The sequence below is a fragment of the Danaus plexippus genome, chromosome 11 (genome assembly GCF_018135715.1).
Source record: "Danaus plexippus chromosome 11, MEX_DaPlex, whole genome shotgun sequence".
Taxonomy (NCBI): domain Eukaryota; kingdom Metazoa; phylum Arthropoda; class Insecta; order Lepidoptera; family Nymphalidae; genus Danaus; species Danaus plexippus.
The window spans coordinates 930707-948094 of record NC_083544.1 but is presented as its reverse complement, the minus strand read 5'-3'; the positions used below and the strand labels follow the sequence as shown (position 1 = coordinate 948094).

The window sequence follows — 17388 nt, the reverse complement described above, 5'->3', positions numbered from 1 at the left end:
TAACTAAACGAAAATATAATAACACATATGTGTCCTTCGCTGTTCTTGTTATGCTTTGTCTAAAACCTAATCCCATTTTACTACAAAACGCCAAATAAAACAAAATGTATGTCTCCTTCTTTAGAATATTACACTTATTTTTGTTCCAATTTTGTGTCTCAAAGATTTCATAAATAATAAAATACTTTTGTCATGCTGCTGGAAAAGGTAAGCGAGATTTTATTTATAATTTAGTTAACAATCTTAGATCCATATAAGATGAAAGAGGCAATTATAAATATGACATAATAAAGGAAGTGAAAGATGATTGTTAATCAGTTGTTCCAGATAAGTTTTGTAAATGATTTTTACTTTTCATATAATTATTATGATTAAGATTATGATTATGTATAAAAGACAGTGATTGATAGAGTACGGAAGTCAGTAACCATTGGGGCTCAAACGGAAAAAGTACTTAATGCAGTGCGGTCTAAACAAATCTACTTTGGCTCGAGGCTCGAACACCATATATCATTATTATAATACAACATGTTGATATCACTTGTCTAACATTAACCTGTCTAAGTATTGACATTAGGGACCTGCCCAGGTCGAGTCTCACACATCCTCTCCGGCCCCACCAATGCCGGTGAGATAGCTCGTAAAAAGAGTTTCCCTGCGTCAACAAAAAAAAAAAAAGTATTGACATAATTGTACTATTATTTGTGGACTATTTATGGATATTTATCCATTGGAATATTTTGTTTAAAATATGCTTTTTGTCTGCTACTCAATATTAAAGTTACAGCTATGGATAAAATTAAAACTAAAAATAATCATCAAAATATGACAGAAATCCAAGGTAAAATTTTCCGCTTGATTAATAAATGAAGTGTTTTTCATTGACTTGTCACTTATAGATAGCGTTAAAGAATTCGTATATAATTAATTTCGTTGTCCTGGATCTCTCAGGAATTTGTTTCCGCGTTATTCACATACACTTCGCATTCTTAGACAAAGAAGCATTTTATTTATTAGAGATTTTTAAGAGTGTTGTTTTGTTTTATATTATCAAAAGGTTTTTTTTAAATGAGACTGCGAGGTTAACAAATTATTATAAAATTATTTAAAAGTACGGTCAGAAAAGTTTTTTTTGTAAGTCGATTAGTAATATAATTAATATAAATAACAGCGGGATTTTTACAAATATACATATTTTTACACTCACATATATTTTTATTCTTTATAAAAAATTGATGTTTTTTATAAGGGGAGCAATTCACTTAAAATAATTTTTGTCATAATATATTGATTAATGTGAAATATTCCTAATGATATCAATGCCAGTGTTTATCATACATCTTACAGGTGAATATGGTAAATTTATGGTTGGTTAATCTTAAAATTATTCTCGTATAAATTATTCTAATCGTGCTGGATTTGAACGTGTTGTATCGAAAAAATATTTTTTACATATTTAATCGTCATAACCTTTATACTAGGAAACATAATATCAGATCATTATTAAACTATGGATTTCTGCCCTTTATATATACATATATATATATATATATATATTATGATGTAGGTTTATTGTTAGAAGTTCTTTTTACAATTATAAGTTATTAAGATTTCCGCAAAACTTATGGAAAAAATATTATAGAAATTAACATAAGTCATTATTTTTTTATTCTTACATAGAATGCATGAAATTTTACTTAGATAACATGAAAAATTAATTCATTTCTAGATTTATTCGTTTTTAGCACTTAATTAATTTTGTTACTAAATCTCTGTTGAAGTTCACCCAATTTTAGTTCACAAAAAATGATATAATACATAAAAATTATGACATTAAAATGGGCTGGTTTAGAGACGTCTAATCTGCCCGCCATCACGCCGATATCAGCTTACGTAATGATGCCAGTCAAGGATCTGTGACATCGAGAGCTACTCCTAAAATGCTGACGCTATCATTTCGTCGACTCTTACCACTCAGGAACACTTCACGTCACCCCAGTATTGATCAACCTTGTAAAATGAAAAACCATTTCTATATTCTCTCGTTTCACCTAAAATAAAAAATCCTTTTAAAGGTCAACTTTTATGTCATCCCATGAAGTATGTTTTTATATTCTACATTTTCGTTGTTTTATAACTAATATGTGAATACTCTTTGGTGTAATTAAAATATTTACAATTACAAATCATGAAAGAAGTTTGATCATAAGCCAATTGATTGAAATAATTGTAAAGCTCTCTTTGTGAGTTTCTTTTTTGTTGTCTGAGAGTCCCACAAATTTCTCGATACATAGTTTTAAAAGACTTTCAAGGTAAAGGACCTTAACTTAGTAACTCAAAAAGAAATTAGTTGAAAATTTTTGTGTCTTACAAAAAATGCTATAATATTCTACGATCATATAATCTTCTCTGCTTGAATCTTGGTTATTAGTTAAATATAGTGCGACCTTTAGTTTCTTACAGAAATTAAAGACTGTAGTGAATTTTGGGTAAAATTTATTAAGCCATCCCTGCGTTAGAAAAAAAAAACATTCTCAAATGATTATATATTTTTTTAATTATTTGTCATTATAATGATTAGTAAATAGGAAAGTTGAATATTAAATATATTCATATGAGAAGAACAATGACAATAAGTCAAAAAGTCCTGAATATGTTTTTAGCTCAATGGTGGCCATTATTTTCATACGTGAGCTATGTTCCTAATACTTATAATTTCCGTCTTTATACGATTAGTATTAAAGGCCATCGGAGCTCTATAAACACCTAAGAGTTTCCAAGAGATATATCCTGAAAAATCCCAGGATGACGTTATTACATCACCCCCAAAAGACAATGATGCCCTAGAGCTAGAATCGAGACTTCAATACCACAAACAGTTTATGATAGGGCACAAAGTAATAGAGTGGGGTTAGGATCAAGTAGGAAGACCGAAGATACGGATATATTAAAGATCTTTATTGGGAAAGACGAGAATTCTAAATATAAGATCCATGCAATGAGCTTAGAAATGCAGAATGAGTGGCTACACATAGGAGATTTTTATATCCCATTAGCACTAAAATGGCGCACTTTAATTCATGATTGGTCGCCAGCAATGCTAAAATTTTACCTCAATGCGTTCCAGATGACTCTCCCAGATCAGAGTAAGTAAGTAAGAAGGGCAAAGGTACCGAAAAAACTTGCTATATCTGCGGGGAGGCAGTTGGAACTACTAAGCATTTGCTGGTGGGATGTAGGGTACACCTAGATACCGGTCAATACTCGCGTCGTCACGATAGGTTTTAAGAAATCATACGTGAAGCGGTTAGTCTATCAGTAGCAAGAGCGCAAAAATAAATAACCTCGAACCCACGATCAATAGGTTTTGTGAGAGAAGGCACTAGGGCTACAAAATCGTAAAGCCCTACTCGATTATTAAAGCGGCTTCAGATTGCACTTTAATGATGGACACGTATGAGAAACAACATAAGTTCCCAGAGGATATTTGTGCGTCGGCGTCTAGACCGGACATAGTTTTATATTCGCGAATTTTAAAGCGCATTGTACTAATAGAGCTCACGGTACCTTGGGAAACCAACATCCCCAAAGACCATGCCATCAAGGTCAGCAAGTAATATGAGCTCACTAACTAACTCGTCAATAAAATGTTCGTTGTAAATTTGTACTCGGTAGAAGTAGGAGCGAGATATATAACAGCCAAATCTCTCTACAACCTGCTAAAAGTCTTAGACCTGCCAAGAACTAACATCAGTTCATTCTTGGAACGTGCGTCGAAGGCAGCCCTAGCAGGTTCGTTTCAAATTTGGTTAGGTAGAGAGAGAAGCTTGGTCAGTGGAGGTGAGCGTTTAACGCGCGTTAGATAGGGGCCCCTTAAACCTACACCTAGGTCGGAAGTCCCAGGCACTGTTGAAGCTCCTCCCTCTGCAACGCGGTGGGCCCGACACCCGCACTGTAAATCTATGGAATGATGAGAGGTTTCGTCTCTTGTAAAACAAACTATTTTTATTGTTTTAGTTCACAATCAATGTCAAACATTACTGGAATACTGAATTCAATAACTACGATTTAATTTCCTTAATACTACAAGAATTGAAATCGTTTATAAATTAAACAGCTGTTTCCAAATCTGCACCAATACTAAGTCTTATGTATTTTATAAATATTTTTTCTTATTATTATCAGTCTACTTTATTAGTCATGACTTTATGTTTATTTATTTGGCCTGAGTGTAAAACTTTTTACTCTAATATTTGTTTTGTATTTAAAAAATACATCCCAACGTGTTAATTTTATAACTCAGTATGGTTAAATTATATTTAAAATAATTTACATATAATATAGATATCTAAAGCGGTAATGACTGCAAAAACCGTTTTGTCGGATAGTTTTATTGTAGAATTCCTGGCATTTTAACAGTGGGTATTTGCATTCTTATTGCCCTTTATCACAATGGCAACACAGTTCACGCCCTGTCTGCTTTACCGACTGTTGAAATTGTTCGCAAGTGACATTTGAAATGTAAACTTGAAATCTATTGCTCTCACATTAAGTGCTGGTTTTGCTTACACGGCATTAAGTTTAACGGGGCATTTGTAACTGCGTAAGACAATAGTGAAAAGTTTCTCTAAGTTTTTGTAGAACAAAGCGACTTAATTCTGATCTTTCTGAGACTGAGATAAAATTACACGTGGTATTGTCTGTTAATACTTACTATTGTAGGACACTTCGTGAATTCCTTCTTGCGAAGTTCCTTTATCTAGACTTTGTATAAGTCTTTTGTTTTGACCGTTGAGTTTTATTTTCTTTGTTTGATTAATATATATCAAAATAAGTTTTGTTCTTCGTTTTTAACATTATTATGGCGTTTATCTCGAGAAACATAAAACAAAGGACTTCTTTATAAACTATAATGTCTAATTAATATGTTAGGATTATGTCCAGTGGTTATATTATAACTCAGAATAATATCAAGATTTTATTTAGATAATGAAAGGATAAATAAATTAATGGTCATTTAAATCCATTTCTCTTTTTCAAGACCCCGACTATTTATTACTCTGAGGTCAGAGTTCAAATATTTGAACTAAGACCTGTCTGCGCTCCGTCTTTGAACATTAATTTTCTTGGGCAAATGTCTGTACAAATTGTTAAAAATAAATATGAGTTCGAAATAGGATATTCAAAGTGAAAGGTAAATAAAGGTTTGTTTTTGATTGGATTACATGGCTTCGTTATCATACATTCAATATAAAATATGATAATCGACATCCTTATTATTCTGGTAAATAAGGAAATTTGTTTATTATATATTTTCCCTTCACTCTATGATGACACAAATATTTCTAAATTCACCATCCAGAGGTTATCCAAACTAATAAAAAATATATGATCCAGCCTGTAATTTTTATCACTGTGTGAACCAGGAGCTGTTGAAAAAAAACTTATGCTCTGAAATGAAACGTTCTTGTCATCCAATATTCCTTACTCAATACATACATTAATATATTATCTGTTTTCAATATCTCAAAGAATGATATATGTATAGGATATTTGGGAGAATTTATAACCACCGTTGTTTGAAGATATAAAGAGAATCGCAATACACACGGTTGTCTGAATTACAATTTTAAAATAAATAAAATATGTATAATAAAAACCAAAAAGTAAAAAAAAACCTACTCCCTTTCTGTATTAACCATATACACTTAGATATACATTTTGAGAAAATATAAGGGTTTTCAAATCAAATCATTTTGATTTCTAAAAAAAAACGTCACATTCTATATAACAACACTAAGAGTAACAAAAAATTGTTGTAATAACTTAGTGGCAAAATAGTCAAGGACGTCCTATAAGCGTGTGTGTGTTGTAATGGAGGCAGCATAACAAATGATGCTCTAAGGTAAGGCTCTTTCATTTTTCGCACAGTCGATTAATCTTCCCACAGTATGCTTGTAGAATATCGACAAATGTTCTGTGACTTTATTGGTTTTTGCTATACCGGGAAATACGAACTGTGAATACGTTGCCGAGTTGTGAATACAGTTTTAATAACAGAGGTTTAAAATGCAACGTCCAATATGTTCCGCCGTGAAAGATATAAAAAAATAGTATATTCAATTTTTTTTTTAGTAAATTATGTTTTCCTGTATAATTAACAAAGTATACTCATAGTGTACACATACATATACTAGCTTATATTATATCAAACATTTAAAAAATTGTAACCAAACAAAGAAAGTTAATTAAAGAGTTAACGTAAGCCGCTTGCGAGGCTCAAAGATTTACCAAGAACAAATATAAAAACTTTATACGTACTAAACAGTCTATTTAAATTCTGCGAGAAGAAAGTTTAACAAGATAACTAACGTTTTCACAGCAACTTGTGTTTCTCTTGTTTAACTGTCCAATTTGTCACAAACAAGGATGTGCTTCCATAAACAGAAAACATGTCTAATATATTGTTTCTGATATTGTTTTGAAATACTCGTAGTATTAACTCAATATATAAATATACATTTTATTCACTCAAGGTATACTAATATTTAATTAACAATTGGCACACGATCAAAAGACGTGTTAACAGAATGATTTGTTATATTTACTTATTTGCACATTAATTTTATCGGGTTTTCTGTACTAACAAGTACGAGTATAAGCAAAAGTTGGCAAGAGGCGCTCAGAGCCTATTTGGAAAGCCACATCTAGCGTCTATGCTCCAAAATAATTAAACTTCCTTACTCATTAGCAGCAGAAATTAATCATGAAAATAATTCTCTCATGGCTAATTCACGTAACATATGTTTATTACTTACTGTTAATGATTCAACTGACCATGAGACGAATTATGTTCTCTTCTCATATATATTAGTATCACTTATTGAATAATTGTATAAATTTCATATATAAAACAATTTTGTGTATTAAGTGCCCATCAATAAAACAAGAGACGACTGTTTATCCTAAAGTCTGCAAGATTAGACCAACTCTACTAACAATTTATAAATTAAATAAACGCTCCAAACTAGTTTCCATTGACGAGCCGGTCCAAATTTGAAACGGTTTAATTGTGTCCACAAATAAAAGCGTTGCTTTGATTAAGGTAAATAAAGAGCAAATGAATCATTGCTTTGTGGGAATATATGTATGTGTTATGTATAATTGTGTTTTGGAATCGTTATCTAATTTCGCAAGTTGTTTATGTTATGAGTCGTATTTCTAATGGAATACGATTTAATGCATTTATTACATACAAAAATATAAAATATGATAGTTTAGCCAATCTTTTAAGGGATATTGTATATGCATATCCTTTGAATTCAGTGTTCATTATTCAGTATTCAAAATTAAGTGTAAGGCTTTCGCGAGTAGCAATTTAAATTGAACCACATATTTAAATTGTTGGGATTTATGTTTCAATTATACATTTCAATTAACTCTCTGTAATCATGATGAGATGAAATGAAACAGATGAGATGAAACTTCCTGTCAGTTGGTCTTGTTTTTGTCATGTGGGTCTAATTATTTTTTAATCTTCCAGCTTACTGATCTGGATACACGTAGCACGCGGTAACTGTTTCGTAAGGGCTTGCAGCGCTATGTAAGCTAACCGACATATGATTTTATATTTGCGATATAGGGATCTCAGGAGTTAGGCAAAACTTTAAGCGTAAATTCTTAACTAGGCCCCAACTAGCCTTTGTTATATATGTAAATCCTAAGTCAATGACACTATCAAAACATTCCCCAAATTTAAAAGATCTAACTGCAAACCAGCATTCTAGCAGCTTTTAAATCTAAAACACCAAAGAATTCGAACTAAACAGACGAAAGAAAACAAGTGTGTTGCTTGTTATGCTGGTCCTTAAGAATTTTGAATTAACTTTGGGTCACACTGTTTCACATACGAAACCCACATATACATATATGTATGTAGGTAGGTATGTCAATGGGAAATAAAGCAATCGGATCGGAAAACGGATGCACACAAATAAGTGTGACTGTTGCTTGTCATACATTTTACAAACGGAGAGGCACATCGGTATAAGGGTTTAAGAACATATAGTAGATGTTAAACACAGGCATGGGTCCAAGTTAGCAGTGTGTGAAAATACAGTGGACTATCCAAGCCATTACATCCGTTTCGACAAACTTCAGTTTAGTATAATTCCTTCTGCGATGTAAATAACCTCAGAGCAATGACATTACACTCTAATAAAAGCATTTTATATGATAAATTAAATAAATTTGATTGTTTCCTTACAAAGTTAATCGTGACTTTAAGTTTATTATTATAACGTCAATCTTTGTTAGCTCCGTTACAGCACGGAGTCGGAATTACGTGCAGAAAATACTTAGCTTTAAAGCTAACAAAGCTTAAGAAGTTTAAATTAAATAAAGAAAATGAGATATCGAATAAGTACTATTGAATATAAGGAATTGTTCAAAATTATTATTAAGACTATCGATATTATACCCCCATTAATATGAGGATGGAATATAAAAGTATATGTATGCTGTTAGCTACTCGTTACTTCATCCACAAGATAAATATATTAAAGGATCAGTATTTAAATATTTAGGCTTTGTGAAGTATGCGAAATGATTAAAAAAAAATATTCACTTCTATTAATTATAAAAATTTAGAAAAATCGCCGTTGTAATGCATGACATAATTACAGATCAATTTTAATCATTTATTATTTATATTTTAAAAATCAAATTATTAATTTTATTTAGCTTATGTATAAAAAAAATATTACTTTAAGTCTTTTTGAATATTTCAAAGAGCGAACTTGAAAGAATTGAAAACTAATCTGGTGGTTTTAATGTTCCTCGATCTGTAGGTTTAAAAGCAAATTGGAATAAATTATTGCTCAATGAGCTCAAAAATACGTACGACCTAGTGGACATTCATTTATCTAATTTTATTCAAAGCTCTGATATGTTATTTAGTAAGACTGCACAATTTTGTCAATAAAATTATTTGTATTTCAATCAATAGTGTAATAATTGCTTAAAAGAATTTTATTTATGAATTTCCTCTTAACCGTCTTCCCTTTTTTCAATGAAAATAAAGCAGAAACAATTTGTTATGGATAGAGATTTTTACAAATTTTTCATGTCTCAGACCTAACAATATCAAGATATTAGACAATGTTAAGGGGAAAGTAATAGTCCTTAAGCCTTGAGTGATAAAGACTAATATACTGTAAGGGGATACCCTCCTTGTCACTTTATTCCCTTATCCTTAACTTTATGAAGCTAAAAACTTAGTGGTCGTTTATCGATATATCCTTAAGTCTTTTATCAGTAACATAACGAAAGATTTTTTTCATTCTACTTCTTCAATTTAGTTTATGAAACCAAAAAACGAGGTCGTCAGCTAACATAATGATAATTTTCAGCGAGTTCCATAAACTGTTTATTTTATCACTAAAATAAATCAAAAAAAAAATTATAACAATTAACCTCATTTAAAACGTAATAATATTTTCATGTTAAAAATCTAATTAATTACGTATGTTTATAATTCTAGCTTAAAAAAACCAACATTTACAATTTAGAAGGTAGGTATATATTTTTTACAAATATAGGAATAGACAATACGAATAAATTCCACCAGATCCCGTAATCCTATTCTCATTTAAATGGCGGTTCTATCCTGATTAAAATCGTTGAATCTGAAATTAGTTAGGGTATGATGGAGGTAAGGCCTTGGAGGCAGTGGACCGTGTGATAGATGTTGGAACTTCCGAGTATATTAAACCTTACCATTGGATTAACGCTTGCACCATATTTTAATATTTTACACAGAAATGGCCTCAATAATTAAACAGCTTCTCACATTTTCATTATATAAGTCTCATCTGGTATATCAGCTTTATAAGCACCAACATATTTTTGAAATCCATACAGGCTATTAAAGTTTTTTTATTATTGAAGATAATGAGAAACATCCTATTATTTTGATAAACAGAATGTAATTTGTTTTCTAATTTTGCGATAGATTTTATCATAAAATATCGTATGACTACACATCGTCCTCACACATTCTCTTAAATACGTTGTGAAGGGTAAGCCCCTCTTACACAAAGCTCTCTAGGGAATTAATATCACAAGACAAAAACATTTTCATAGGAAACATATTTGGAATATTTATTTTAGACATATTCATTCCTCTCTTTGGATTTCGGGAAAAAACTAATATAAAAAATATATATTATGTACTCATTATCGTTATTTAAAATCCCAAAATCAAGTTTTAATGTCATTTTAGTGTAAATTTGTTTTTTTTTTGTTGTGTCATTATTTTACAACAGCATACTATTATCACCAGGCAATTAATTCAAAATGTTGCAAACATTAAAAGTTGTGTCCTACTAATTATTGCATTTAATTGCCATTGTGTGAAACTTGAAACACAAATGTACAAAATCTTGCTCAAATTTATCATGACAGTACCGTTTTCTAGTCTCTAGAGCTTTTGAGCTCCGCTGGAAAAATATCTCGCCAGCTGTGTAGTGTTAACTACGATATTAGAATAAGCTTAACTGGATGTGAACTTGTAATGACTGTAAAAACAACAGCAAAAAGTATGAAAACTCTTTTCGAAATAAAACTTTCAACATTTGATATTTAACTAGGTATAGCGTTAAAAAGCTAAGGAATACGGTGTGTACTGAAATCAAATACAATAGTTGCTTGTATCGAATTATTTAAAAAGGATTAAAATCGTTTACTAGACCTTTTTTGATTAACTTTGCCCATTAACTTCTTTTAATTATCTTCTATTCTCTCTTTTTTTTAATTCTTTTCTATGAATTCCCTTTTAAGATACTGAATATTAAATCACACACAGTAATATAATATTTCAATAGTGATTAAAATCCAAAATCGGGTCGTAAACATAATATGGTTTATCTTAATTTTACTTAAAACCTTGTCCTCTTTAAGAAACAGGTTATTTTCAGCGAAGTTTTCCCATTGAAATATCTCTACAATGTTCTTCTTAGAATATATTTCTTTGACACTTTTTAGGATTCAAGAGCCCTTCCAGCCCCTGCTGATTTTATCTTATTATATATGTACATGTAACTATTTATATCACGTACAAATTTAGCTCCCCCTAGCGGCGTACTAATTGTCGTTTTATATCCGTCCGCGCCTTTCCTGAGTTCACGCTTGTAATAATTTCATTTAAATTTTTATGAATCATGTTAACGTATCAACTTTATCAGTTATAATTGTTGCTATATGTAAAAGCCATGTTAATTATAACGTTTTTTAGTAATCTTTATTTTGATGTTTTTGTATTTCAAACAAATATTGATTTTTTTTTAATGTCTACTTAAAAATTAATTTTGATCAACGTTAAATGTGTATGTTCGAATAAGTGTATCTTATATTATAAGATAGGTCATTTCTATTATAAGCAATTCCATACAATCATAGCTAGTTTTTCATTATTATTGCAACCTCCAAAGTTCTTAAAATAAATATTAGAACCAGAATATCTAATCACAACTACACTCAATATATCTATACGCCTTGTAACTATTAAAATGCCATCAATTTTAAAACAAACAATAAAAGAAATACTAAAATGGTTTAAGCGTATTCGAATTAACACTAAAATGAATTTCTTAACTAAAATACATGATAATGTAGAAACTCGATTGCGGTGAACCGGATTTAGCGGTTTCTTTGACGTGGAGAGTGTTAGTAAATCTAAGACATTAAACCGCCTTGCTGCACTGTTAATAAGGGCATTCACCTCTGCAAATATAGTATCTCAAGAAGACAAAAATACTATGAGATTAGTTTGAAACCTTTTGCACTTTAGTCTTGGGGTTATTTTTTTGGAGGTGATATGCCTCGCACTATATTCTTAAAGTTAAACATTTTAATGAGATTTATATATAATTAAAGTACAGTTTTGTTATAAAAACATACATATGAGGAACAGACAAGGGTTCCAAGAAGTGTCAATTAAAATAATAATTAACAATATACTGTTGTTATTCGAACTTAAATATAAACGCAAATGATTGTGGATACAAAATAAATTTTGGTGTAATAATGGTTAATATGAGATGTACGAAACAATTTTAAGCTTGTACATATTTGCGTACAACTTTCAATACATATTTCATTTATAAATATCCAAACTCTGAGAACCAACACCGGAAACGTTTCAGGAAGCTGTTTACAGGTAGACCCATTCATCTTTAAGGGTGGGTACATAAATTTAGTATGCGTAATCATCCCAAAAGTTAGCGGATATCGATTAGCACCGCATCTGTCCCCGGTATCCAATAAATATGTAAATTTTGCCCGGATTAACCCAACGTTAAAGAAATTCGCGGCTGGTGTACACCCAGATAGGGACTTTTTATCATTAAATTCGCCTTTGACTTATATCGGTAGGCGAGCCAATAAGCCTTAGGGTTGAAAGTATGAGTCTAATCTTAATAAACATAAGGTTATATATAATATTTATCTTTTGTAAAACTGCAATTATTTTCATAGTAACTTCCTCTATAGTGTAACTATGTTCCGGAAACGGACGCTACCGTAATAAGTTTTAATATATGGTAAATTTTAATAATTGCTCATTTAACTGTAATGCGGTTAAACTTTTTGGTCGCATGAGATATTAAAAGTTTTTTGGGTAATTCTAAGATCAATAAAGACACAAAAAAAAATTCAATTACTAGTCTCTGAGAACGGTTTTGACATAAGTATCTGTTTGTAGATACGGGTTCTGTGTATAAAACTCAAAGTGAACCTCAATACTCCTAGGAATGGCGGTCGCCGAATTTACGGTCCAAAACGATTTACGATCTCGTTTTATGTCACGTTGGTTACATAAGTCATGTTTTGATATATATTATCTTGGGTTACCCGACGTTTACACTTCAATGATAATAGCGTGAAATAATAATAAACAGAAGCTATGTCATATATAATACATACAGTTATAGTAATAATTATTAACGATTTTGATGTTCTAATAAAAAAATATTTTATATCCTTCCTCTGTAAGCAATGTCCATTGTGCTAAATCCACTGAGATGAATTACCAAGTGTGCATCCGGGTATGAATATTTGCTTACCTGCCAGTTTTAGTCCGATGCGTTTCCCCGGCGGTTTAATTAGTTCAATATGTGTCCGTCTCAGACCTCTCTCTGTACAGAGACCCGAATCCGTTGATAAGGAGGTCTGAGATTTGAAAACTGAAACAAATTAACCAATGTTAGTTCCTAGAATTCTATTCTCCATGGTTTGATTAAATAATATCAACAAAAGGTAATATGCATAAAAATTTTTTTCGAATACTTATTACCATCACATTATAGTGAAAAGTTGCTTTTTTAACTTATTATTTAAACCCCTAAAATAATATTCAAAATGTGCAAAATAAGGGAGTGAAATTCAAACTTCCATAACGAGCCACCGTTGGTCCAACGAAATGTGTTGTCATCTGACACGACATTACATTCATCTGCGTCGAAACTCATACTGTTTTAGAAGTTTTTGTAAAAAATAATAATAATTTAAACCAGTATTCTTGTAGTGAAGTTTAGATTAGATTTGTAGTGAATCTAGGACGATGACTGAAGCTGGTTTTGTCAAAACACAATCGGATAATCTACCGAAGATACATGCATCTATGATGACAGCATATTTTGCATCAAATCCCGATTTTACGATGCTACATTTTGTTTTTTAGTGGGTATATTTGCATTGACACCTTTACTTCTATAGTTCGGTTTAATATTAACTCTAGCTTTGTCAGAATGCAATTTCTCCTCAATATGAAACGTGAGAAGCTCTACCTGAAGATCATAACATCCAAACGAGAAGTACTCAGTCCTGGTGGATCACAGACATTTGTGTGGGAAGTACTTGGACTATTTAAATGAAACTAATATTTTTTTCGGATATACTATGCGTGTTTTATTTTTTGTTAAAACTACATACCCCCGAGGTTTGGGTTGCTGAAAAGTTTTAGTTTTATTTAACTGAATAAAACTCGCGAAAGTCCAAGATATCATTAAGTACTGGGACTAACTTTGTGATCACTGTGAAGGTTCGCTAACATCACTACTTTTGATAGCTATCTCTGATGGAAGGGCTTCATTGACCAGTGTCAATTTTTGCTTTTTAACTCCAGCCATTCTTATAAGAATATTTATAAGACCATTTTTTTGCTTCTTCCATGGTTTTAAAGTTATTAAAACTGTAAATATGTACGGAGTAACTGAAATGTTGACAGTAAAGACCTACTGGACGTGTCGTGTAGCGTCACGCAAAGCGCGCGCAAAATAATAGCGTTGCAATTGCTCATATATTTTCAATGTTTTAAATTCCATTTTTAAAAATATCTAGAGTATTTAGAAGCCGATTTATATTTTTTCTGCTTTATAAAGTAGTACACTATTAATTTAAGACAAAAAAAAAAAACATGTATATTCCCTATTTGCGTGTTTTGTTATTCTCAAACAAATTGATAGCTACAGTTTTAAAACCAGACCAATGAAAAAGCTGATATCAACGGTGAAATATGAAACGTTCAAAACACAAACTGTGTAGTTGGGAACTGCAGTTACGAAATTGCTACGTCCATGTGTATTTGTTAAAGTTAATAGTGAAAGGCGAATAAAAAATAAATGGACCAGAGAACCGCAATTTTTGACATTGCCAAAAAATAAACTGTACATGGACCCATTAATATAAAAGAACAAATTAAAATAAAAATTTTGATAAAAAAAAATATAATATAGGACTCATCAAAAATCAAATCAGTTAATATTACAGCTGAGATAATTTTTCTATTCTTTTTTTCTGTTTTTGTAAACTTAGACAATTTCAAATATTTTATTTGAAGCTTTGGATTGTGAAATATTGTAGTAAGGAATTTTTTTATAACCTTATATTTATAGTGTAATTTCGAAGAAATTATTTCAAATGTGACTATTTGTGTTCATTTAAGTATACAATATTCAACTTTAATGTCGTTTATGTATTTATTATTGGATGTTTTAAACGACACTTAGATCAATGTATAATTAGTAGACGTTAATATGAATAAAACATATATATACCACTAATCTTATATTATTTAACAACAACCAGTTATTTTTAATTTTAACAAGTCTCTTATAAAATAATAATTACATCAAAAACAAAACTCAAAAAAATACAACAAAAATAATGAATAGTTGAAGTTGGAACCTAAACAAAAGTTATATAAATTGCAACGAAAGTTCCAACCCCAACCGAATTAATTTGTCACTTTGATATCGTTATCATTCAGAAAAAAACATTTGTCGCTTTCGCTTAACGAGACTGAAAGTTGGGACAGCATTGTCTACATCAGTAATTGCGAGGAAAAGTCGAAAAACAAGAAGTGGCTGTGACTAAACATTTTGTAATTTAATTTAATTTAATTTATTTACCTTCCTTTTCAGCTCTAACTAGTGGAACTTAATACGTTATAGGATTTCTGTAGCTAATAACAATTGTTATTCAAAATATCTAATACGATTTATTGGACTTCAAATAAATACATAAAAATAGCTTTTGAGATAGGCTTTACAATTAAAGTTAATTATTATTTTTTCCTTTCGCTGAATTTATAATCTGAAACGCTATTAATTAATATCCTTCGAATTTTACATAAGCATAGAGCTCTTGGGTCGTTAGTAAAAGTTGATGTTTCATAAAAAAAAAGGACTGTTGTTTTAATCTCCTTTTAATTTTAGGGAAAGCTTCAAAAATTGTCTCGTCCATGAATCGGGTGTTGTTGTTCTTTTGTTGTATCTATTTCTTGCGATTAATTATCCTTCTATTGTTACTGGAAAGACAATACATAACTAATCATTCTTATGTATTATTTACTTACTGTACACGAAGCGTTCTAGTTCAAGTAACCGATGTACATTTTTTTATGTTCTTAATGTCATTGTAATGAAAATTATTATGTTTCAATCCGAAATAAACGAAAACATTTATCCAATAGAGTTTTTTTTTTAAATTAAAAAATCGTTGTTTTAATTTGAAACCCGACCTTTGAGCCGCAGTCACAAATTAGCTGCCGTTCCACGACGATTCATTTATCAAGGCAAGGACATGAGAAATAAGCAAGTAAATTGTTAAATCTCCTTTTATTCTCGTTGAATCTGCGACTTATTTTACTTGTGTGGTTCAATTAATGACGGATTTAATTTAAATTATACTTTAAAAGCCTCATTCATGCTATTTTTACTATTACAATTACGTTTTTTAAATATTTTTTTTACGAAGTATTTTTCAGTTTTTTTACGAAGTAGTTCAGTTCAGTTCAGTTCAGTTCAGTTCAGTAGTTTTTTTACGAAGTATTTTTCAGACTATTCCAACAGTTAATTATAGAATAATAAACACAGCATATAATACATTAACTACTTATTCAGGTTTGTAAATATATTCGTAACATTTTCGCTAACACAAGCACTTCTAAAAACAAAGAGAAGTAAAAATCTTCTACCATTCACTAGATGGACTCCGGAGCCATTAGTCATGTTATATTTAAACTGAAATTTGTTTTCAACACGACAACGCATGAAAATGCACTTAATATGTATGCAATATATCTTTTAATCACAATTTCAATTATTTCGAAGCTGTTTAATATTAAATCGTATAATTAAGATTTATTATTTTCATGAAAACCGGAAACTAACAATTAAATTAAAATTTTAATGATTTTATTAATTTATTCAACGATCTTATTTTTTATAATAATGAAGCGAAAATTGGATTGTTTTTTTTTTACTGTTGGTCGCTTTAAACTTCGTCGTTGATATATAAAAAAATAATTAAAAGAAGTTTTTATAAAAATATAACACATGTTTTACAACGATTAAATCAATAAAATAATATTTTTTTTCCTTATACGCAAAAATGTAAGTAGTTACTACTATTAACTCCATAAATTATCCAAACCACTAGGTCGATACGAAAGGAATAGAATAACTGTAACATATTTATTCCTATCCTAGAGGTCAGCTGCGAGGAGGTCACGTAATACATTACAATGAAACGCGCGCCTCTTTTTGATCACCGCTCCTTCAAACTTTATTCTCTCTCATAATTCATGAGACTTCTCTTACAATACAGTATTTTCATAACATAAACGAATACATTTATTTCGCAAAAATTTAAATTAATGCTACATTTTCTACACACTATGTAGAAATATTCTAAAATGTATAAACTTTCCTATAGTACATAAACTAAAAAGTTTTTGAATAAAAATCACTTCGTACTAAAATATTGTCGTACAAGAATATACACAATCAAAATGTTACTAAGATGCAAAACAACACAGCGTCAGACTTC

At 30.3% G+C, this 17388-nt stretch overlaps 1 protein-coding gene and 1 long non-coding RNA gene across 3 annotated transcripts in view; one reads left to right on the top strand and one right to left on the bottom strand.

The window, feature by feature from the left end:
* Positions 1–17388, bottom strand: part of LOC116765657 (glutamate receptor-interacting protein 1) — a 144731-nt gene that overhangs the window by 64891 nt on the left and 62452 nt on the right. For both annotated transcript variants that reach the window (XM_061521996.1, XM_061521997.1), the window contains exon 3: positions 13122–13241. In XM_061521996.1, the coding sequence (XP_061377980.1) occupies positions 13122–13241 (120 nt within the window). The remainder of the gene's footprint in view (positions 1–13121; positions 13242–17388) is intronic.
* On the top strand, positions 16074–16752 carry LOC133319074 (uncharacterized). Its single transcript, XR_009752765.1, has 2 exons — positions 16074–16155; positions 16461–16752. It is a non-coding gene; the product is annotated as an uncharacterized LOC133319074 (long non-coding RNA).